Source organism: Eschrichtius robustus, chromosome 12 (assembly GCF_028021215.1).
Source record: "Eschrichtius robustus isolate mEscRob2 chromosome 12, mEscRob2.pri, whole genome shotgun sequence".
Lineage (NCBI taxonomy): Eukaryota > Metazoa > Chordata > Mammalia > Artiodactyla > Eschrichtiidae > Eschrichtius > Eschrichtius robustus.
This window is the reverse complement of record NC_090835.1, coordinates 3,857,270-3,881,774: the sequence shown is the minus strand read 5'-3', so window position 1 is coordinate 3,881,774 and position 24,505 is coordinate 3,857,270. Positions and strand designations below refer to the sequence as shown.

The 24,505-nt window shown below is 40.0% G+C and overlaps 1 protein-coding gene across 1 annotated transcript in view; it reads right to left on the bottom strand.

The window, feature by feature from the left end:
- The window catches only part of C12H3orf20 (chromosome 12 C3orf20 homolog), a 77,378-nt gene that overhangs the window by 20,932 nt on the left and 31,941 nt on the right, over window positions 1-24,505 (bottom strand). The window contains exons 9-10 of the mRNA XM_068557977.1: window positions 21,004-21,127; window positions 20,160-20,412 (exon numbers count right to left, since the gene is read on the bottom strand). Of these exons, the coding sequence (XP_068414078.1) occupies window positions 20,160-20,412; window positions 21,004-21,127 (377 nt within the window). The remainder of the gene's footprint in view (window positions 1-20,159; window positions 20,413-21,003; window positions 21,128-24,505) is intronic.

The window sequence follows — 24,505 nt, the reverse complement described above, 5'->3', positions numbered from 1 at the left end:
AATAATCTCATTTATAATAGCATCATAAAGAATAAAATACTTAGGAATAAATGAAACCAAGAAAGTGAAAGGCTCACACAGTGAATACTACAAAACACTGTTGAAAGAAAATTTTAAAGACCTAAGTAAATAGAAGACACCCATGTTCTTGTATTGAAAGACTTAATGCTGTTATGATGGCAATCCTACCCAAAATGATCTACAGATTTGGCACATTTCCTATGAAAATTCCAAAAACCTTTTTCTTTTTGCATAAATAGAAAAGCCAACCCTAAAATGCATATGGAATTGCAAGGGGCCGTGAGCGGCCAAAACTACCTTGAAAAAGAACAAAGTTGGAGGACTCACACTTCCTGATTTCAAAACTTGCTCTAGTGCTACAGTCATCAAAACAGTGTGGTACTGGCATAAAGACAAGCATACAGACCAATGGAATAGAATAGAAAGCCCAGAAATAAATCCTCGCATATATGGTCAAATGATTTTTGACAAGGGTGCAAGACCATTCAATGGGAAAGGACAGTCTTTTCAACAAATAGAGCTGGGAAAACTGGATATCCATATGCAAAAGAATGAAGTTGGATCCTTACCTAACACCTTATACAAAAGTTAATTTGAAATGGATCAAGGATCTAAATGTAAAACATAAAATATTATAATTTTTAGAACAAAACATTGCAGAAAAGCTTTACAACATTGAATTTGGCAATGATTTCGTGGATATGACACCAAAGGCAGAGGCGACAAAAGAAAAAATAGACAAATTATACTTCATAAAAACAAAAACTATGCGCACCAAAAGGCACTATCCACAGAGTAAAAAGGAAACCCACAGAATGGGAGAAAATACTGGCAAATAATGTATCTGGTAAGAGATTAATATCCAGGATATATAGAGAACTCCTAAAACTCAACAAAATAACCAACAACCTGATTGAAAAATGGGAAGAGGACTTGAACAGACATTTCTCAAAGGAAGATATGCAAAATGGCCAATATGCACATGAAAAGATGTTCAACAACACTAATCATCAGGGAAATGGAAATCAACACTATGAGACACCACTCTCACACCCATTACAGTAACTACCATCAAAAAACCCCCCAGAAAACAGCAAGTATTGGTGAGAATGTGGGGAAATTGGAACACTCTGCACTGTTGGTGGGAATGTAAAATGGTACAGCCACTGTGGAAAACTGTATGGTGGTTCCTCAAAAAAATTACAAAATAGAATTATATAATTTAGCAAATCCATTATGGGTATACACCCAAGAGAATTGAAAACATGGTCTTGAAGAGATATTTGTACATCCAGGTTCATAGCAGCATTATTCACAATAGGTAAAACATGGAAGTAACCCAAGTGTCTACTGACCAATAAACTGATAAGCAAAATGTGGTCTCTGCATGAAATAGGATATTATTCAGCCTTAAAAAGGAAGGGAATTCTACAATATGTTATAACATGAGTGAACCTTGAGGACATTATGTTACATGAAATAAACCAGTCACAGAAAGGCAAATACTGTATGATTCCACTTATATAAGGAACTAAGTGTAGTCAAAGTCATAAAGACAGAAAGTAGAATGGTGTTGCCAGGGACTGGGGGAGGGGGAATGGGAAGTTAGTGTTTAATGGGTAAAGACTGTCAATTTTACAAGATGAAAAGAGTAATAGAGATGAATGGTGGTGATAGTTGCACAACATTATGAGTATATTTAATATCATTAAAATATATACTTTAAAATGATTAGGATAATAAACTTTATGTTATGTGTATTTTACCACAATAAAAAAATTGAAAAAGAAATGTAAAGATACTCAACTTCACTTATAATAAGATAAATACAAATTAAAACTATACTAAGGTAACATATTTGGCTGATGAGAGACTGTAACTTGGTATAACCCTTATAGAGATTAATTTGGCACTATCTCTTAAAATTACAAATGCATATGACTTTTAGCCCAGAAATTCCATCTTTAGAAATTTATACTCAAATATATGTGTACAAGTGTGAGATAATGAATATATATGGCTATTGTCTTCAGCATGGCTTAGAATAAGAATAAAGGATTGCGCCAATCAATCATGGAACATCTATACAATGGATATTACCCATCCTGAGGAAAAAAAAAAGATGAAATTGATTCACAGAATAATCTCCAAGATATACTAAGTAAAAAAAGCAAAGTTCAGAACAGTGCTATTAATATGATATTTTTTAAGCAAAAAAGAAGAGAGAAAGAGGAAGAAATAAAGTACGTTTGCATTCGCTTGCACAGGCATTGAGAAATTCTAGGCTGGGTTTTCCTAATGGGGCACCAGCAGGAGATCGGAGGAGAGGAGGAGCATAAGGTTGGGTATTTACTACTCCAGTTCCCTCCCTGTGGGGTCACGTATCTCCCATCACAGGCCACTGCTCCTGTCACAAGGTCCTCCCCATTGCTTTCTCTGTCTGGGACTTAGCCATTTGTCCTGCACATCAGATCCAACCTCTTCAGCCTGGTCTCATCAAGGTTCTCCTTCCCAGCTGAACTTGACTTTACTCTTCAGACAGGCCCACACATTTGGAACCACCTCCCATCTGCTAGCTGTGACCTCTGCAATGCTGAAAGCCTAGAGCCTAAGTTACTGTGACTAGCAGCCCATCGCAGAGCTCCCTTATCCCACATCTGTCAGTTCTGTTAGCTTTACTTCCAAAATGTACTAGAAATATGTCTAATTTTCTCATTATTTCTGCTACTACCCTTGACAGCACAACGTTAGTGTCATCAGGATTACTAAAATCGTCTCCTAACTACTTTGATTCCACTCTTCCCACCCTAAAATAATTTTCCCACAGAGCAATAAGAAATGTTTCCACTTCCAACAATGGCTAATTAGTGTCTTTTAGACCAATCTTCCTTCTGAGAAAAATGAGAAAAGCTCAACAAAAAATATTTTAAAAAACTGTTTAAATGCATTAGAGACTTCACAAGTCAATGAGAAATTGCAGGGTCAGGATCTGGAAGAAGAGGGAAACCAAGAAGATGAATGTGACCTTTAAGACAGCTTTATCCCTCTCAGCAAATACTGATTCTGAAAATGAAACCTGGGGATGACAGGCTGAGCAACTGAGCAGAGCTCCTGACATGCTCATGGCTAAAGGGAGAAAAGTGGGAGTTCAGGGCCCATTGAAGAAGATGGCCCTGATAACAATCCTGAAGAGTGAAGGTGAAACAGAAATAGACAAGCCCTAACAAAGACCAAAGCACAGTTTCAGTTCCTGTCTGGATGAGGGTGGTCTGGCCACAGCCAAGCTGACAGTTGAAAACAAAGGTAAATCTTATCTTAAGGAACATTACATCATCCAGAGCCTCAAATTATCTCTATACTTTTTCATATACAATGTGTGGCATGCACAAAACATCAAATACTTTAAAAGTCAAGGACTAACTGAAAACTATGAGAAACATCTACAGGGATATAGATATTGGAGATATCTGACACAGACATCAAAGTAGCCATGATTAATATATACAAGAAAACAGGAGATAAGATGAAGAATTTCAGCAGAGGATAAAATTCTAAAAGAATCAATTAGACATTCTAGAATTTAAAAATAGAATAAATGAAATCAAGAACTCAAGGGATAAGTTTTATCAGCATATTAGACACAGTTAACAAGAATATTAGTAAACTGAAAGTCAGGTCAGTAGAATATAGACTAAAGTACAAAGGATGGAAAATATAGACTCGAGAGAAAAAGATGCATGGAACTCACTGAAAAGGTATAACATAAACATACTTGGAGTGCCAGATGCAGAAGAGAGGAAAAGGAGGAGGAAAAGAGGGGAAGGAAGAAGGGAGAGAAGGGAAAAAGGATAGAGTGAATATCTCATGAATTAATGGCTGAGAATTTTCCAAAACTAATGAAAGCCACAGATCATGAAATGCTGCAAACAAAGGAAAACTCAGAACTTCAGGAATTAAAGAAGAGCAACAGAAATGACAAATAACAAATTACATAATACACTATGTATTTTTTCTTAAGTGCTTTAAAATGTGTTTGACTGTTGAAAGCAAATATTATGATGTTGTTGAAGAGTTTAAATATATGTACATGTAATACATATGATAATAGAAAGGAAGGAGGGTAAAGAGACTTATGATTGTAAGGCTTCTACATTTCCCTTGAAATGGTAACTATTAGGCCTAAACATACTGTGAAAAGTAAGGCATGTATTGAATAGAACGTATATGCTAAGGCAAACAATAACATAAAAATTAAAAAACAGGGGCTTCCTTGGTGGCGCAGTGGTTGAGAGTCTGCCTGCCAATGCAGGGGACGTGGGTTCGAGCCCTGGTCTGGGAAGATCCCACATGCCGCGGAGCAACTAGGCCCGTGAGCCACAACTAATGAGCCTGCGCATCTGGAGCCTGTGCTCCACAACAAGAGAGGCCGCGATAGTGAGAGGCCCGCGCACTGCAATGAGGAGTGGCCCCCGCTTGCCACAACTAGAGAAAGCCCTCACACAGAAACGAAGACCCAACACAGCCATAAATAAATAAATAAATAAATAAATAAATAAATAAATAAAGGAGTTCCTTTAAAAAAAAATTAAAAAACAAAGAGCTATAGCCAAAAAGCCAATAGATAAATTAAACTGGAATACTAAAAATATTCAAACAATACAAAAGAAAGCAGGAAAGGGGACAGAGAGAAATAAAAAAAGCAAAGGATACAAACAGAAAAATAATAAAATAGCAGACTTAAACTATATCAATAGTTATATTAAATGTAAATGGTCTAAATACGCCAATTAAAAGACAGTGTCAGGGACCTCCCTGGCAGTCCAGTGGTTAAGACACTGCACTTCCAATGCAAGGGGTGCAGGTTCGATCCCTGGTCAGGGAACTAAGATTCCACATGCCGCACAGCACAGCCAAAAGATTAAAAAAAAAAAAAAAAAAAAAAAAAAAAGACAGTGTCAGACTAAACAAAAAACCAAGACCTAATTATATGCTGTTTACAAGAAACCCACTTTAAATATAATGATATAGATGATTAAAAATAAAATAATGGGGACTTCCCTGACGGTCCTGTGGTTAAGACTTTGCCTTCTAATGCAGGGAGTGTGGGTTCAATCCCTGGTAGGGGAGCTAAGATCCCACATGCCTCGTGGCCAAAAAACCAAAAACATAAAAAAAAAGAAGCAATATTGTAACAAATTCAATAAGGAGTTTAAAAATGGTCCACATCAAAAAAAAAAAGTAAAATAATGGAATAGTTGTATCAAGCAAACACTAATCAAAAGAAAGCTGAAGTGGGTATATTATCATTAGACAAAGTAGACTTCAGAACATAATTATCAGGTATCAAGAGAGATGTTACATAATGACAAAAGAGTTAAATGTGCTGTACCCAACAACATAGCTCCGAGATGTATGAAGCAAAAAACTGATATAGAATTAAGGTAAAATAGACAAATCCATAATTATATTTGGAGACATCAACATTCCATTCCTACTACTCAGCAGAACAAGACAGAAGATCAACAAGGATGTATAAGACTTTTACAGTAATATCAACCAATTTGACTTCATTGACATTTGTTGAAGACTCCACCCATCAAGACCATGAATACAGACACATATTCTTTTCAAGTGCACACACAGCATTCACCAAAACAGATTATATTTGGGGTCATAAAACAAACTTTAATTAATTTAAAAGAATGGAAAGCGAACAAAATACATTCTCAGACTATACCAGAAATAAACCAAAAATCAATAACAGAAAGGCATCCGGAAAATCCTCAAATATTTGGAAATTAAATACCAGACTTCCAAACAACCATGGGTCAAAGGTAAAACACAGGGAAATTAGAAAATATTTTAGACTGAATAAAAACGAAAATCCAACATACCAAAATTTGTGGGGTGTAGGCAAAGCAGTGCTTAGAGAGAAATTTACAAAATTAAATACTTATGCATTAAAAATATAAGGGCTCAAACTAATAATCTAAGCTCACAACTTAAGGAACTAGAAAAAGAGCAAATTAAACACAAAACGAGCAGAAGGAAGATAAAGAGCAGAAATCAATGGAATTGAAAATAGAAAAACAATAGAGAAAAATCAATGAAACCAAAAAGTGATTTTTGAAAAGATCAATAAAATTGATAAAACTGTAACGAGACTGACCAAGATAAAAATGAGAAGACATAAATTACCAATATCATAAATAAAATAGGGAATATCACTAAAGACCCTATGGACAGGGACTTCCCTGGTGGTCCAGTGGTAAAGAATCTGCCTTCCAATGCAGGGGGCGCGGGTTCGATCCCTGGTCAGGGAACTAAGATCCCACATTCCGTGGGGTAACTAAACCCACGTGCCAAAACTACTGAGCTTGCATTCCTCAACTAGAGGCAGCGTGCCGCGAACTACAGAGTCCACACACCCTGGAGCTTGCACACCACAACTAAAGAAGAGAAAACCCACACACCTCAACTAGAGAGAAGCCTGCGCGCCACAATGAAAGATCTCGCATGCCTCAAGGAAGATCCTGCATGCTGCAACTAAGATCCGATGCAGCCAAAAATAAATTAAATAAATAAATAAATAAATAATAAATCTTTAAAAAAAAAAAAAGAAGAAGGAGGGGAGGAACCAAGATGGTGGAGTAGAAGGACTTGCTCTCACTCCCTCTTGCGAGCACACCAGAATCACAACTAGTTGCTGGACAATCATCAACAGGAAGACACTGGAACTCACCAAAAAAGATACCCCACATCCAAAGACAAAGGAGAAGCCACAATAAGATGGTAGGAGGGGCGCAATCACAGTAAAATCAAATCCCATAACTGGTGGGTGGGTGACTCACAGACTGGAGAACACTTATACCACAGAAGTCCACCCACTGGTGTGAAGGTTCTGAGCCACACGCCAGGCTTCCCAACCTGGGGGTCCGGCAATGGGAGGAGGAATTCCTAGAGAATCAGACTTTGAAGCCTAGTGGGAATTAATGGCAGGACTTTGACAGGACTGGGGGAAACAGAGACTCCACTCTTGGAGGGCACACACAAAGTAGTGTGCACATTGGGACCCAGGGGAAGGAGCAGTGACCCCAGGGGAGACTGAAACAGACCTACCTGCTAGTGTTGGAGGGTCTCCTGCAGAGGCGGGGGGTGGCTGTGGCTAACCGTGGGGACAAGGACACTGGCAGCAGAAGTTGTGGGAAGTACTCCTTGATGTGAGCCCTCCCAGAGTCTGCCATTAGCCCCACCAAAGAGCCCAGGTAGGCTCCAGTGTTGGGTTGCCTCAGGCCAAACAACCAAGAGGGAGGGAACCCAGCCCCACCCATCAGCAGTCAAGTGGATTAAAGTTTTACTGAGCTCTGCCCACCAGAGCAACAGTCAGCTCTACCCACCACCAGTCCCTCCCATCAAGCGTCTTAGATAGCCTCACCCAGCAGAGGACAGACAGCAGAAGCAAGAAGAACTACAATCCTACAGCCTGTGGGACAAAAACTCCACATTCACAGAAAGATAGACAAGATGAAAAGGCAGAGGGCTACGTACCAGATGAAGGAACAAGATAAAACCCCAGAAAAACAACTAAATGAAGTGGAGATAGGCAGCCTTCCAGAAAAAGAATGCAGAATAATGATAGTGAAGATGATCGGAATGGAGGCAAAGATCGAGAAGATGCAAGAAATGTTTAACAAAGCCCTAGAAGAATTGAAGAACAAACAAACAGAGATGAACAATATAATAACTGAAATGAAAACTACACTAGAAGGAATCAATAGCAGAATAACTGAGGCAGAAGAACGGATAAGTGACCTGGAAGACAGAATGGTGGAATTCACTGCTGGGGAACAGATTAAAGAAAAAAGAATGAAAAGAAATGAAGACAGCCTAAGAGACCTCTGGGACAACATTAAATGCAACAACATTCACATTATAGGGGTCCCAGAAGGAGAAGAGAGAGAGAAAGGACCCAAGAAAATATTTGAAGAGATTATAGTCGAAAACTTCCCTAACAAGGGAAAGGAAATGGCCACCCAAGTCCAGGAAGCGCAGCGAGTCCCATACAGGATAAACCCAAGGAGAAACACGCCGAGACACATAGTAATCAAAGTGGCAAAAATTAAAGACAAACAAAAATTATTGAAAGCAGCAAGGGAAAACTGACAAATAACATACAAGGGAACTCCCATAAGGTTAGCAGCTGATTTCTCAGCAGAAACTCTAAGCCAGAAGGGAGTGGCATGATATACTTAAAGTGATGAAAGGGAAGAGCCTACAACCAAGATTACTCTACCCGGCAAGGATCTCATTCAGATTCGATGGAGAAATCAAAAGCTTTAAAGACAAGCAAAAGCTAAGAGAATTCAGCACCACCAAACCAGCTCTACAACAAATGCTAAAGGAACTTCTCTAAGTGGGAAACACAAGAGAAGAAAAGGACCTACAAAAACAAACCCAAAACAATTAAGAAAATGGTCACAGGAACATACATATCGATAATTACCTTAAACATGAATGGATTAAATGCTCCAACCAAAAGACACAGGCTTGCTGAATGGATACAAAAATAAGACCCATATATATGCTGTCACAAGAGACCCACTTCAGACCTAGGGACACATACAGACCGAAAGTGAGGGGATGGAAAAAGATATTCCATGCAAATGGAAATCAAAAGAAAGCTGGAGTAGCTATACTCATATCAGATAAAATAGACTTTAAAATAAAGAATGTTACAAGAGACAAGGAAGGACACTACATAATGATCAAGGGATCAATCCAAGAAGAAGATATAACAATGATAAATATATATGCACCCAACATAGGAGCACCTCAATACATAAGGCAACTGCTAACAGCTATAAAAGAGGAAATCGACAGTAACACAATCATAGTGGGGGACTTTAACACCTCACTTACACCAATGGACAGATCATCCAAACAGAAAATTAATAAGGAAACACAAGCTTTAAATGACACAATAGACCAGATAGATTTAATTGATATTTATAGGACATTCCATCCAAAAACAGCAGACTACACTTTCTTCTCAAGTGTGCACGGAACATTCTCCAGGATAGATCACATCTTGGGTCACAAATCAAGCCTCAGTAAATTTAAGAAAATTGAAATCATATCAAGCATCTTTTCTGACCACAACGCTATGAGATTAGAAATGAATTACAGGGAAAAAAACGTAAAAAACACAAACGCATGGAGGTTAAACAATACGTTACTAAATAACCAAGAGATCATTGAAGAAATCAAAGAGGAAATCAAAAAATACCTAGAGACAAATGACAATGAACACACGACGATCCAAAACCTATGGGATGCAGCAAAAGCAGTTCTAAGAGGGAGGTTTATAGCTATACAAGCCTACCTCAAGAAACAAGAAAAGTCTCAAGTAAACAATCTAACCTTACACCTAAAGGAACTAGAGAAAGAAGAACAAACAAAACCCAAAGTTAGCAGAAGGAAAGAAATCATAAAGATCAGAGCAGAAATAAATGAAGTAGAAACAAAGAAAACAATAGCAAAGATCAATAAAACAAAAAGCTGGTTCTTTGAGAAGATAAACAAAATTGATAAGCCATTAGCCAGACTCATCAAGAAAAAGAGGGAGAGGACTCAAATCAATAAAATTAGAAATGGAAAAGGAGAAGTTATAACAGACACTGCAGAAATACAAAGCATCCTAAGAGACTACTACAAGCAACTCTATGCCAATAAAATGGAAAACCTGGAAGAAATGGGCCTTCCAAGACTGAACCAGGAAGAAATAGAAAATATGAACAGACCAATCACAAGTAATGAAATTGAAACTGTGATTAAAAATCTTCCAACAAACAAAAGTCCAGGACCAGATGGCTTCACAGGTGAATTCTATCAAACATTTAGAGAAGAGCTAACACCCATCCTTCTCAAACTCTTCCAAAATATTGCAGAGGAAGGAACACTCCCAAACTCATTCTATGAGGCCACCATCACCCTGATACCAAAACCAGACAAAGATACTACAAAAAAAGAAAATTACAGACCAATATCACTGATGAATATAGATGCAAAAATCCTCAACAAAATACTAGCAAACAGAATCCAACAACACATTAAAAGGATCATACACCACGATCAAGTGGGATTTATCCCAGGGATGCAAGGATTCTTCAATATATGCAAATCAATCAATGTGATACACCATTATTAACAAATTGAAGAATAAAAACCATATGATCATCTCAATAGCTGCAGAAAAAGCTTTTCACAAAATTCAACACCCATTTATGATAAAAACTCTCCAGAAAGTGGGCATAGAGGGAACCTACCTCAACATAATAAAGGCCATATACAACAAACCCACAGCAAACATCATTCTCAATGGTGAAAAACTGAAAGCATTTCCTCTAAGATCAGGAACGAGACAAGGATGTCCACTCTCACCACTATTATTCAACATAGTTTTGGAAGTCCTAGCCACGGTAATCAGAGAAGAAAAAGAAATAAAAGGAATACAAATTGGAAAAGAAGAAGTAAAACTGTCACCGTTTGCAGATGACATGATACTATACATAGAGAATCCTAAAAATGTCACCAGAAAACTACTAGAGCTAATCAATAAATTTGGTAAAGTTGCAGGATACAAAATTAATGCACAGAAATCTCTTGCATTCCTATACACTAATGATGAAAAATCTGAAAGAGAAATTATGGAAACACTCCCATTTACCATTGCAACAAAAAGAATAAAATACCTAGGAATAAACCTACCTAGGGAGACAAAAGACCTGTATGCAGAAAACTATAAGACACTGATGAAAGAAATTAAAGATGATACCAACAGATGGAGAGATATACCATGTTCTTGGATTGGAAGAATCAATACTGTGAAAATGACTATACTACCTACTAAACTACTCCTAACTACCTATTAAACTACTCCTACCTACTAAACTACTCCAACACTACTCCTAACTCAGGCCCTGACATTCTCCCTAACTAAGGCCTTGACATTACTCTTAACTCAGGCCCTGACACTGTCCTTAACTAAGGCCCTGATACTACTCCTAACTCAGGGACTGACACAGATCCTAACTAAGGCCCTGACACTACTCCCAACTCAGGCACAGACACTGTCCCTAACTAAGGCCCTGACACTACTCCTAACTCAGGCACTGACAGTGTCCCTAAATAGGGCCCTGAGACTACTCCTAACTACTACTAAAATGACTATAAGCAATCTACAGATTCAATGCAATCCATGTCAAATTACCAATGGCATTTTTTATGGAATTAGAACAAATCATCTTAAAATTTGTATGGAGACACAAAAGACCTCGAATAGCCAAAGTAGTCTTGAGGGAAAAAAATGGAGCTGGAGGAATCAGACTCCCTGACTTCAGACAATAGTACAAAGCTACAGTAATCAAGACAATATGGCACTGGCACAAAAACAGAAACACAGATCAATGGAACAAGATAGAAAGCCCAGAGATAAACCCACGCACCTATGGTCAACTAATCTATGACAAAGGAGGCAAAGATATACAATGGAGAAAAGACAGTCTCTTCAATAAGTGGTGCTGGGAAAACTGGACAGCTACATGTAAAAGAATGAAATTAGAACACTCCCTAACACCATACACAAAAATAAACTCAAAATGGATTCGAGACCTAAATGTAAGACCGGACACTATAAAACTCTTAGAGGAAAACATAGGAAGAACACTCTTTGACATAAATCACAGCAAGATCTTTTTTGATCCACCTCCTGGAGTAATGGAAATAAAAACAAAAATAAACAAATGGGACCTAATGAAACCTCAAAGCTTTTGCACAGCAAAGGAAACCATAAACAAGATAAAAAGACAACCCTCAGAATGGGAGAAAATATTTGCAAAAGAATCAACGGACAAAGGATTAATCTCCAAAATATATAAACAGCTCATGCAGCTCAATATTAAAGAAACAAACAACCCAATCCAAAAATGGGCCGAAGACCTAAATAGACATTTCTCCAAAGAAGACATACAGACGGCCACGAAGCACATGAAAAGCTTCTCAACATCACTAATTATTAGAGAAACGCAAGTCAAAACTACAATGAGGTATCACCTCACACCAGTTAGAATGGGCATCATCAGAAGATCTACAAACAACAAATGCTGGAGAGGGTGTGGAGAAGAGGGAACCCTCTTGCACTGTTGGTGGGAATGTAAATTGATCCAGCCACTATGGAGAACAGTATGGAGGTTCCTTAAAAAACTAAAAATAGAATTACCATATGATACAGCAATCCCACTACTGGGCATATACCCAGAGAAAACCATAATTCAAAAAGACACATGCACCCCAATGTTCATTGCAGCACTATTTACAATAGCCAGGTCATGGAAGCAACCTAAATGCCCATCGACAGACGAATGGATAAAGAAGATGTGGTACATATATACAATGGAATATTACTCAGCCATAAAAAGGAACGAAATTGAGTCATTTGTTGAGACGTGGATGGATCTAGAGCCTGTCATACAGAGTGAAGTAAGTCAGAAAGAGAAAAACAAATATCGTATATTAATGCATGTATGTGGAACCTAGAAAAATGGTACAGATGAACCGGTTTTCAGGGCAGAAGTTCAGACACAGATGTAGAGAACAAACGTATGGACACCAAGGGGGGAAAACCGTTGTGGGGTGGGGATGGTGGTGTGCTGAATTGGGCGATTGGGATTGACATGTATACACTGATGTGTATAAAATTGATGCCTAATAAGAATGTGCAGTATAAACAAACAAACAACCAAAAAAACACAACTAATACTAAACTTTCTTTGGGTTATTTGTATGGAAATATGTTAATATAAATGTTTCAGACATTACATGAAATTTCTAAAAATCTTATATGTTCTGGTATAATGTTATAAGTCATAATTCTAGTTATTACTTTAAAATGTATATCTCAGAAATAACTAAATTTCCTTGTCAAATGCATTATTATGAACTTTCATCAAATCTTTAACCATGGTCATTTTTAAGTCTTTTGTCATTTACAGACAGTTCTGGGTGTACTCTGATGCTTATGCAAAAATGTTCCTATAAAAGGGTTTCATCTTCAAGGAATTCATGGAAAAGACTCTGACAAGTACAGGTTTCTGGTAACTGACTATACTGCTGAAATGAATGAATAAGCATTTTCAGAACTCTAATGGAAAACTGATGAATTCATAACAGTGCTAACAAAAGATCAAGATAAAAAAAATTAATTACATGGGACTGAGTGAACTGATGAGGATGATTATAATTTTTGTGACTTTCTGTTTGAATAAAAAAAAATCCCACAAGGACTCAGAGGCAAAAAATATACAAATCAATTTTCACTGCAAAGTAAAGAGGCTGTTACAGTGGAGGATTACTGGACTGAATGTCAATATTATGACATAGTATGAGTGTGTTTCGTGTTTGGTAATTGCAATCATTGTTGCTTTTGTTGTGGTCATCCATTTACAATGCTTGGTATCAGTTTATTTATCTCTTGTACAAATAAAATACAGTGTGTGTGTGTGAAAAAAAAAAAAGAAAAACGTTTTGGAGGTGGATGGTGGTGATGGTTGCACAATGTGAATGTACTTAATGCCACTGAACTGTACACTTAAATATAGTGAAGATGGTAAGTTTAAAAAAAAAAAAGACCCTACAGACATTAAAAAGATGATAAGGGAATACTATAGACAATTCTGTGCACATAAATTCAATAACTTAGATGAAATAGGTCAATTCTTTTAAAAACACAAACTATCAAAATTCACTCACGAAAAATAGATGACCTGAACAGTCCTGTATTTATTAAAGTAATTAAGTTTGATTTTAAACAGCTTTCCACCAAAGGAAACTCCAGGCAAGACCACTTCACTGGTCAATTTTACTAAACATTTCAGGAAAAAAATAATACCAATTCAAAACAAAGTAGAAGAGGAGGGACTACTTCCCAAGAAACTTTTAAGTCCAACATTACACTAATAAACCAGACAAGAACATTGCAAGAAAAAACACTATAGACCAATAACCCTCATGACTAAGGATGTAAAAAATCTCAACAAAATATTAGTAAACTGAATCTAGCAACAGAGAAAAGGAATAATACGTATGACCAAGTGGAGTTCATTCCAGGAATGCAAGGCTGGTTCAGCATTTGAAATCAATGTAATTCACCATATTAACAAAATAGGGAGTCCAGAAAGAGACCTACACAAATATGGGCAATTGACTTTTTATAAAGGTGCAAAGGCAACTTAATAGAGAAAAGGATATCTTTTCCCCAAATGCTGCTGGAACAATTGGATATACATATGCAAAATAAATAAATAAATAAACTTCAACCCACACTTCGTACCTTATACAAAAATTAACTCAGAATGGATCCCAGACATAAATGTGAAACATAAAAATATAAAACTTTTAGAAGAAAACTTCTGTGACATTGGGTTAGGCCAGAGTTTCTCAACTGGTACTACTGACATTTTGGACCATATAATTCTTTCTTGTGTGTGTGTGTGCTGGGGGGGGATCATTTTGTTCATTGCAGGATGTTTAGCAGCATCTCTGACCTCTACCCACTAGATAGCAGTAGCATCCCCTCCCCAGTCATAACAGTTAAAAATGTCTCCAGACATTTTCAAATGTCCCTTGGGGGTCAAAATCATCTCTGTTGAGAACCACTGGGTTAGGCAAAGAGTTTTTAGACATGACACCAAAAGCACAATACAGAAAAGAAAAAAAAAAGATAAACTGGACAGCACCAAAATAAACTTTGCTCCACAAAAACACTACTAAGAGAATGAAAAATGAAGCCACAGACTGGGAAAAAACATTTCAAAGTCCCATTTCTGATAAAGTACTTATATCCAGAGTAAGGAACTCTCAAAACTCAACAATAAGAATACAAATAACCCAATTTAAAAATATGAAAAGATTTGAACAGATACTTCACCAAAGAAAATATATGAATGGTAAATAAGCCCATGAAAAGATGTTCAACATAATTAGTAATTAGACAAATGCAAATTAAAATGATATTGAAATATTACTACACATATATTAGAATGGCTAAAATTTAAGGGAAAAAAAGCTGACAATATCAAGTACTGACAAATATTTGGAGCAACTGGAACCCTCACACATTACTGATGGGAATGTATAATGGTACAGCCACTTGGGAAGACAGTTTGGCAGTTTCTTATGAAGTTAAGCACACCATTTACATACAACCGAGCAATCCAACTCTGAAGAATTTACCTAAGTGAAATGAAAACCTGTGCTCACATAAAAACCTGTTCTTGAGTATTTATAGCAGTTTTATTAATAATCACTAAAAACTGAAGACAATTTAAATGTCTTTCAATGGGTAAATGGATAAATAAATTTTTGCCCACCTATGTCACATAATATATACAGAAGAGAGTTAACATAGGAGGCCTGAAGCTGCTGTCTTTAGAAGGACCTGCCTACAAGGTTGGCCCCTGGCTGGCGTCTGGGAACTTGGCACTTGAACCATTTCCTACACTATGCGTACACCGTTTATATAAATAATGTGATTTATGCTGAACACGTGCTTTCCTTCTGGCAGTCTGCAACTTTGATATTTGTTAGGCAGAGAGTATCTACATGACTACTACCCAATAAAAACCTTGGGCTCTGAGTTGCTAATGGGCACCCCTGGGCAGAAACATCGCACATGTTACTGCAATTTTTCACTGCTAGAGAAGGAAGCACGCTTGGTGTGTCCCGTTACAGGAGGGAGAGCGCATGGCGAAGTCTGTATATGGATTTATCCAGATTCTACCTGTGTCTTTTACCCTTGCTCATCCTATCATGTATCCTTTCACTGTAATAAACCTTATCCATGAGACAACTATATGCTGAATCCCATGCGTACTAGTATCAATAGATCTCTAAATGTGGGGGTGGTGTTGGGGCTCCCTGAAACAGAATACTATTCAGCAATAAAAAGAAACCATTGAGGGGCTTTCCTGGTGGTGCAGTGGTTGAGAATCCACCTGCCAGTGCAGGGGACATGGGTTCAAGCCCTGGTCCGGGAAGATCCCACATGCCGTGGAGCAGCTAAGCCCATGCGGCACAACTACTGAGCCTGCGCTCTAGAGCCCACGAGCCACAACTACTTAGCCCACGTGCCACAGCTACTGAAGTCCGTGTACCTAGAGCCCGTGCTCTGCAACAAGAGAAGCCACCACAATGAGAAGCCCTCGCACTGCAATGAAGAGTAGCCCTCGCTCACCACAACTAGGGAAAGCCTGCATGCGGCAACAAAGACCCAACGCAGCCAAAAATAAATAAATAAATTAATTAACTAAAAAAAAAAAGAAACTATTGATACATGCAACAACATGGATGAATCTCATATGTCTTATGCCACGTGAAAGAAGCTAGACTCAAAAGGCTATATACAATATAATCTCATTTATATGACATTCTGCGAAATGCAAAACCATAGCTACAGAGAACAGATCAGTGGTTGTTAGGAATTACAGGTGAGGGAAGAGTTTGACTACAAAGGGGTAGCATAAGGGAATTTCTTTCTTTCTTTCTTTCTTTTTTTTCAGTTGGTGGGGAAACTGTTCTGTATCTTGGCTACAGTGGAGGTTACACCACTCTATGCATTTGTCAAAACTCATAGACTTTTACACAAAAAAGAGTAATGTTTACTGTAATTAATTTAAAAATAAATTCAACTAAAACAAAATCAATTGCCTTTCTATAACCAGCAACAAATAGAAAAATTAAATTAAAACATAATTTATAAGAGCACCAAAACTATAAAATATCATAGAATAAATCTAATGAAAGACATACAAGACCTCTATGCTGAAAATCACAAAATATTACAGAGAGATTAGAGAAGACATAAACAAATAAACAGATATACCATATTCATGGACTGAAATACCCCAATATCACAAAGACATTAAGAATCAAATTGAAATCCCAGGACAATGTTTTAAATCTACAGGAGGATTCTAAAATTATATGGAAATGTAAAGGGCCAAGAATAGCAAAACAGCTTATCACACAAAGACTGAGTACTTACTCCGCTGTATATCAATACTCATTATAAAGCTATAATAACTGGGTCTTTCCTGGTGGTCCAGTGGTAAGACTCCACATTCCCAATGCAGGGGGCCCGGGGAACTATATCTCGCATGCATGCCACAACTAACAGTCCACATGCCACAACTAACAGTCCACATGCTGCAACTAAGAAAGTCTGCATGCCACAATTAAAGATCCCGCATGCTGCAACTAAGACCTTGTGCAGCCAAAATAAATAAATAAATATTTTTAAAAGTTTTTTTTTTTAAAAAGCTATAATAACTAAGACTGTTAGGTGTTGGTAAAAGTTTTAACAAATAGGGAACAAAACAGGGACTCCAGAAAAACGACCCTTGATTTAAGCATGTAGAGCCCCTTGATTTATGACAGAGTTTGCACCAAAGAGCTGAGGGAAAATTACAATCGTCTCAATAGGTGATGCTGGATCAGTTCAGTATATATGTGGGGGAAAATAAAACTTGGCCCCTACTTCATGTCATACACAGAAATCATTTGCAGGTGGAGGATGGATATAAATGCAAAAGTTAAAAGAAAAAACTAACAGGAGGCAACTTTGGAGAATACCATCATGTTGTCTGAGTAGAGAAAGTTCTTAAATAGGTTACAAATAACTAATTACAAACACAAAGACTGAAAACTGGACATTAAACTTAGCAACTTCTGTGCATCAATAGATACCACTGCCAGAGTAGGAGTGGGAGAATCATTTGCAACATGTATAACTGACAAAAGTCTTGTATCCACAACAAAGAACTCCAAAATATAAATCAAGAAAAGACAAACAACCAGTAGAAAAATGGATGAGAGGACTCAACAGGCACTTTGCAAAAGAGAATATCCAAAAAGGTCAATGAACAATTGAAAAGGTGCTCAACCTCTGTAGTCACCAGGGCAATGCAAATCAAAAAATATTTCATCATTATAGAATGGCTGTAATTAAAACGATGGACAATATCAAGCATTGTGAGGATTTGGAGCAACTGGAATGCTCATACACTGTTGGTGGGAGTGGAACTTGAAACCACCATTTGGAAAACGTAGTCTCACCAGAACTACAGGATCTAGCATAACATACACATACTCTATGACAGCAATTTCACATCCAGGCATATCCCAACCAGAAATAAGGACATATACAAAAACCAGCACAGTCTGTCATTACCAAAATTGTAACCAACCCAAATATCCACCAACATTAGAATGCATAAAATTTTTAGTGTAGTCTTACAATAGTTTATTACATAGCAATGAAAATGAGCAGTGGTTCTGCCACACGCAGCAACATGGATAAATCTCACATTGTAACATTGAGCAAAAGAGGCCAGACATCAAAGAATACATACTGAAGAGTTCTATTTAAATAGTTTAAAAATATATAAATCTATGATGTGAGAAATCATCCTGTTGGGGAGGACGGTGGGATTATTGATAGGGAGGGGACAAAAGAGAACTTCTAAGGAGCTGATAATGTTCTGTTTCTTGGGGCCTATAGGGTATGTTCACTTTGTGATACATGTTGAGCTATATAGACTTAGGATTTGTTCATTTTTCTATATTTTATAAAATTTTTTAAGTTAAAACACAAGAGATATATATCTTATCATTTTTTTCGGTTTTCTAAAAGCCTCATGAATCAGATGATGTCACTTCCTGCCTTGCAGGTACAGAACGGTTTCCTCTATAACACTCACAAGGCTACTTGATCCAGCTCCTGCCTACCTTTCTGTCCTCAATTTGCATCCCTCTTCCCCCTTCCTCACAGTGCTCCATACTGGTCTTCTCACTTTCCCTCACACATACCGAACTTGTTCTTATCTCAAGGTATTTGTACTTGTTCTGTCCTCTGCCTGATGTTCCTTCCTGATCCTTCTTTGTGCCTATTTCTAATCCTTCAGCCCTCCATTAAAATATCTCTTCAGAACTGCTTCCCCGACTGTCTACCTAGTGTACCACATCCCACCCTACTTTCCAGTCACTCTCCGTGCCTGGGGTCAGTCAGCATTTTCTACAAAGGGCCAGACAGTAAAAACTCTAGTCTTTGCAGGTCAGGTGGTCTTGGTCACAATGACTCAAAATTTCCATCTTAGCAGGAAAGCAGCTACAGACAACATGTAAATGAGTGGGCATGGTTGTGCCCCAATTAAAACATTACTTATGGATCCTGAATTTGAATTTCATATCATTTCACATGTCACGAAAAACTCGTCTTTTGATTTTCTTCCTCCCAAGCATTTAAAAACATAAAAATGGGCTTCCCTGGTGGCGCAGTGGTTAAGAATCTGCCTGCCAATGCAGTGGACACGGGTTCGAGCTCTGGTCCGGGAAGATCCCGCATGCCACGGAGCAACTAAGCCCGTGCGCCACAACTACTGAGCCTGCGCTCTAGAGCCCGCGAGCCACAACTACTGAGCCTGCGCTCTAAAGCCCGCGAGCCACAACTACTGAGCCTGCGCTCTAGAGCCCGCGAGCCACAACTACTGAGCCTGCGCTCTAAAGCCCGTGAGCCAGAACTACTGAGCCCGTGTGCCACAACTAATGAAGCCCACGTGCCTAGAGCCCGTGCTCCACAACAAGAGAAGCCACCACAATGAGAAGCCCACTCACCGCAATGAAGAGCAGCCCCCGCTCGCAACCAGAGAAAGCCCGCGCACAGCAATGAAGACCCAATGCAGCCAAAAATAAATAAATAAATAAATAAATTTATTTTAAAAAATAAAAAGGTAAAAACGACTTTTAGCTCTCCCATAAAAAAGGCAGGCAGTGGGGCCAGATTTGGCCCCTGACCGTGGTTTGCCAGCCTCGGCTCCAACCCATTTCCCCGGTCTACTTTCATCCCAGCCTTATCCCTAACTGAAATAGTTCAGCTGTTCACATGTTTATCTTCTATCTTTCCCCACCCCTAAAATTTCAACTCCAAGAGGGAGGGGGCCTCATCTGTTTTGTTCACCATAGCGTGTTTACTACCCATCTCAGCATCTGACACACAGAAGCTGGAAGAAATGAAGGCCCAAGCCCACCTGGGTGTGACCGTGGCCTTGGCCTGGACCTTGATGGGCTTCTTCCGAGTGGGGTTCACAGGAGCCAACACAGGCTCCTCCTTCGAAGACTCTCCAATTGAGGATTCGGGTCGGGCTGACTGAGACTGTAATAAAAGGATTTCTCCTGTGTATAAACTCAGCTTGGTGGCGTGCTCGGGATAGGGCCCGGACCTTAATCTGGTCCGAGTGACTTCTGCCTCTTCCTTTACCGGATATTCTATGGTGAACAGGCCTGTGAACAGAAGACACTGGTGTCACTCCCCCTCGTGGCCTGGCCGCCGTGCCCCGCTGTGACACCGCACAGCTCCCTCTCCAGGCCATTACTCTCGCAGAGTCTGCTGCCTCCCGTTGCCTGGCCCAGTGCTCCCACCCTAGTGCGGCTAGTGGATCCGTGAGGGCTGGCTGAATGGAAGAACAAATCGATCTCAGTTCTGGCCATCTGTCAAGACCCACCTTTGATCCCTCTTCCCCCATGGGCCTGTGTTTCATTCAGCTTTGTGTCCTTTATAGCACTCAATGTAGAGGCTGGGTACACTATGCATCCATGTTGTTCCCTGTGCCTCCAGACTTAAGTCATTTCCATCTGTGTTCTTGGTTGTATTTTTCTTTTGCTTTCTCTGCTAGACTGGCCAAGGGCCTCTCATTTCTTCATTCACTTACCAAACATTTACTAAATGTTGGGCACTGGGCATAAAGATGACCCCATACAGGATTTCCTGCCTCTGGCACTCCAAGCAGGAATGGGGGGTGGGGATGGGGAAACAAATAAATATTTATAACGCTAGGTAGTAAGATTTATAATCTTACTATATAGTCTCCTTACCTGCCGCCAGCAGGACGGAGTGCATGAACTGGGACACTGTCTTCTGAAACCGCCTCTTGATCTCTGCCAGGGCCCGACTCATCTTAGACACCTTTTCATCCATGCTGCTGATTCTGTGGGTCATCTGGGGAAAGGCCAAGGGGAAGGGCATTGTCACCTGCCCCGCCAGGAGCCGTCTGCCCAGCCCAGTGACCACAAGGCTTAGCCCTGGCTTAGAGGATGTGCCGCTCCTGCCTGGGACCCACCTCTCTCCCCTCAGCCCAGTGAATCCCCGCACACTGACCCAACCCACCTCAAACGTCCCCCCCAGGGAGGTTGGTTGCACTGGGCAGAACTGTTCCTTGCCTTGGACCCTCACCACTTTCTCTATGCAGCCTGAAGACAGAGGTTAGCCCTTTGTGAAGTGATCAGTTGCGTGGGAGCCTGTCTCCCCAGCCAGACTCTAAGCTCCTAGAGGACAAGGATCGGGTTTTGGTCTCCTTTGTGTCCAAGTGCCCATCGCACAGAAGGCACTCAATTAATGCCTGTTGCGCTATGAATAACTGGGTGGACAAACGCCTCTCTGGACGTTTGCTGCCTGTCTCCCTCTATTGCACGACCCACAGAACCCTCTTCACCCTGCTGGCCGCTCTCTGCTGAGAGACTGCCCTAGGCCAGGGTTACACAGACTGACTGGTCCCCATGGGCACCAAGGCCCAGGCCTCCGGCCTCAATTCAGGATTACTCCAAAGGGCCACACTGGCTCCAGAGCTACTATGGGACAGCTGAGGTCGCCCTGCAGTTCAACCTCTGCCTCTGCCGGGGCGAAACTAGGTTCAGATTCTGGAGTTAATGGTAATCAGGGTCTGACTTTTTCTTCAGGAAGGCGTCACAGACTTGCTGAGCTACCAGCAATCACTCCCCACGTTGAGCTTGCACATCTGCTCGTTCCTGTCCTTCTTGCTCTGGGTGCTGGTCACTTTTTACTTTCTTTATCCCTAAACTTCGTCAGCCCCTGAAGGCAGGGTCCACGTGGTCTATATCTCCCACTTCACACAGAGGAGGTGTGAAATAATTTTTCATCTGCAGAATTGAAGCCTCAGGTGGAGAGAGCGGGGTGAGTGGTGGACAGACTTTCTGAAGAGCGATAAAGTCAGCCACGTGTCCCTCTTTGTCCTGCAGGCAGAGCTTCTGTAAAGGATGCCCCAATTAATAGCAAAGCCTCAACGATCCTTCTGCTTGTTGGCCCCAACCTCTGCCTCTGGGCTAATTTTATTTATTTATTTATAATTTATACGCAGTCTTGCTTCCCAAAAGGATCTGAGGCAGCACTGGGCTAATAAAGCATTTAAATTGAGGCATTTCTTCGCTTCCAAAGTGCTGCCTTGATAGAAAACTTAGTGAGGAGCCTGGCCGCAGGGCTATAACACCTGGGACTGCCATTCTGCCTGTCGCTCTGATGGGTGGTTCCTTCCAGGGTGATGGGTGTCTGGGGAAACCATTTAACAAGTTTTCCACTGACAGGGAGTGTGAGGGAAGAGGCCACCCTACTCCCACCCCTCAGCTTTCCTAGATGGCCACAGGTTTGCTGATGAGTGGGTGACAACCAGCTCCAAACATATACACACACACACACACACACACACACACGACTGCAGTTGAATGGATTTTTAAAGTCCTAGGAGAGAAGTGTGGGATAGCTGGGTGGGCCTTTACACATCACTATACAAATGGGGAAACCGAGGCCCAGCAAGGAAAGGGAAGGCCTAAGGCCACCTCCTAGCTGAGGCTCTCTGCCAGCCTCGAGATTTCACATAAAAATATTCCAAGATGCTTAATCTGGAAGCTAGGGTCAACATTTGGAAATCCTGTTACCCACAATGAGTCTTCATTTGTTGTTGTTTATCTAGTCAGAAGGTTGTAATATACAGTACACCATCCTGCTCTCTCAAACAGAGGAGGTTAAGACGAGGATGTTCTGGGGCAAATCAGTCTCCTTGGTCAACATCAACGACTATCCTCTAGAATGCGGTGGTTTTCAGAAGCTGTTTTAATGTATTCGTCTGTTTATCCCTACGCTAGATGTCTCCAAGATGGTTATGCTTTTTGAGTTACAATGTTCTTTTTAATAGATAACTTCCAGCCTCCTTCCTCACTGTCAGCCTCTGCGAGCTTCCCTTAATGAGTACTCCACCTTTAGATCCCCACTGTTCAGTAAAAATATAATGCGAACTGCATGTGTGGCTTTAAACATTCCTGAAGCCACATTAAAAACATTCTCAGGGGACTTCCCTGGTGGCGCAGTGGTTAAGAATCCGCCTGCCAATGTAGGGGACACGGGTTTGAGCCCTGGTCCAGAAGATCCCACATGTCGTGGAGCAACTAAGCCCACGCACCACAACTACTGAGCCTGCACTCTAGAGCCCGTGAGCCACAACTACTGAAGCCCGCACGCCTAGAGCCAGTGCTCCACAGCAAGAGAAGCCACCGCAATGAGAAGCCCACGCACTGCAACAAAGTGTAGTCCCCGCTCGCCGCAACTAGAGAAAGCCCGCGCGCAGCAACAAAGACCCAACGCAGCCATAAATAAATAAATAAATAAAAACATTCTCAGAAGGTGAAATTAATTCTAATAACATATTTATCTAACCCAATACATCAAAAATATGATTACTACAACATGTAATCAAAATAAATGATCAATAAGAAATGCTACATTCTCTTTTCATACTAAGTCTTTGAAATGCAGCGTGTGCTTTCACTTCTAGCCCATCTCAGCCTGGAATTGTCACATTTCAAGTGCTCAATAGCCATTTGTGACTCATGGCTACCATATTGGACAGCACAGCTCTGGACCTCTGATTCTAGCTCTCTAAGGCTGCATTTAGCTAAGAAAACATAAGATGTGAATGACTGAGGGGCTTTCCTAGGCCAAGAGGACATGTTCAGTACATGGAACTTAGAGTGATTTCTCTCAGCTGTTCATGGGGGCCTTCAACTGCTTACGTCCTGGTTCTTAGCCATGTTCCAAATTTCAGAGATTACCAGACAAGAGGTTGCCAGAAAAACGAAGCATTACTGCAATTTTATGTGAACAAAAATTTTTCTATTATCTACTGCCTTTGGTAAGTAAATGCACATTTTTAAAAATACAGTATAAAAAGGTTTTCAAGGAATGTAGACATGTGACCTCATACATCCTGTGTACTTAGTCAGCCAACAATGACGTTCAGAGTAAGAGCATGGAACCAAATTGACAGAATGGACTCATCAATCAGCAGTCATCTCAGCCCTAATGGACTCAAAATCCTGGCGTTGTTTTGCTCTTTGGCATGAGGAGTGTAGGCTGAAGTCATTGGCATCTGAGTTTCCTGGGTGCTCAATGAGATCCCTTTAACGAACCTACCAGCTCCCTCAGCGCCCCTCTCTGCCGCACACCACACCAGTCAAGCTGGATCACAAACCTGTGTTGATGCTTTTGCCCCTTCCATTAGACTGAAAGTATTTCAGAGACTAGACGGAG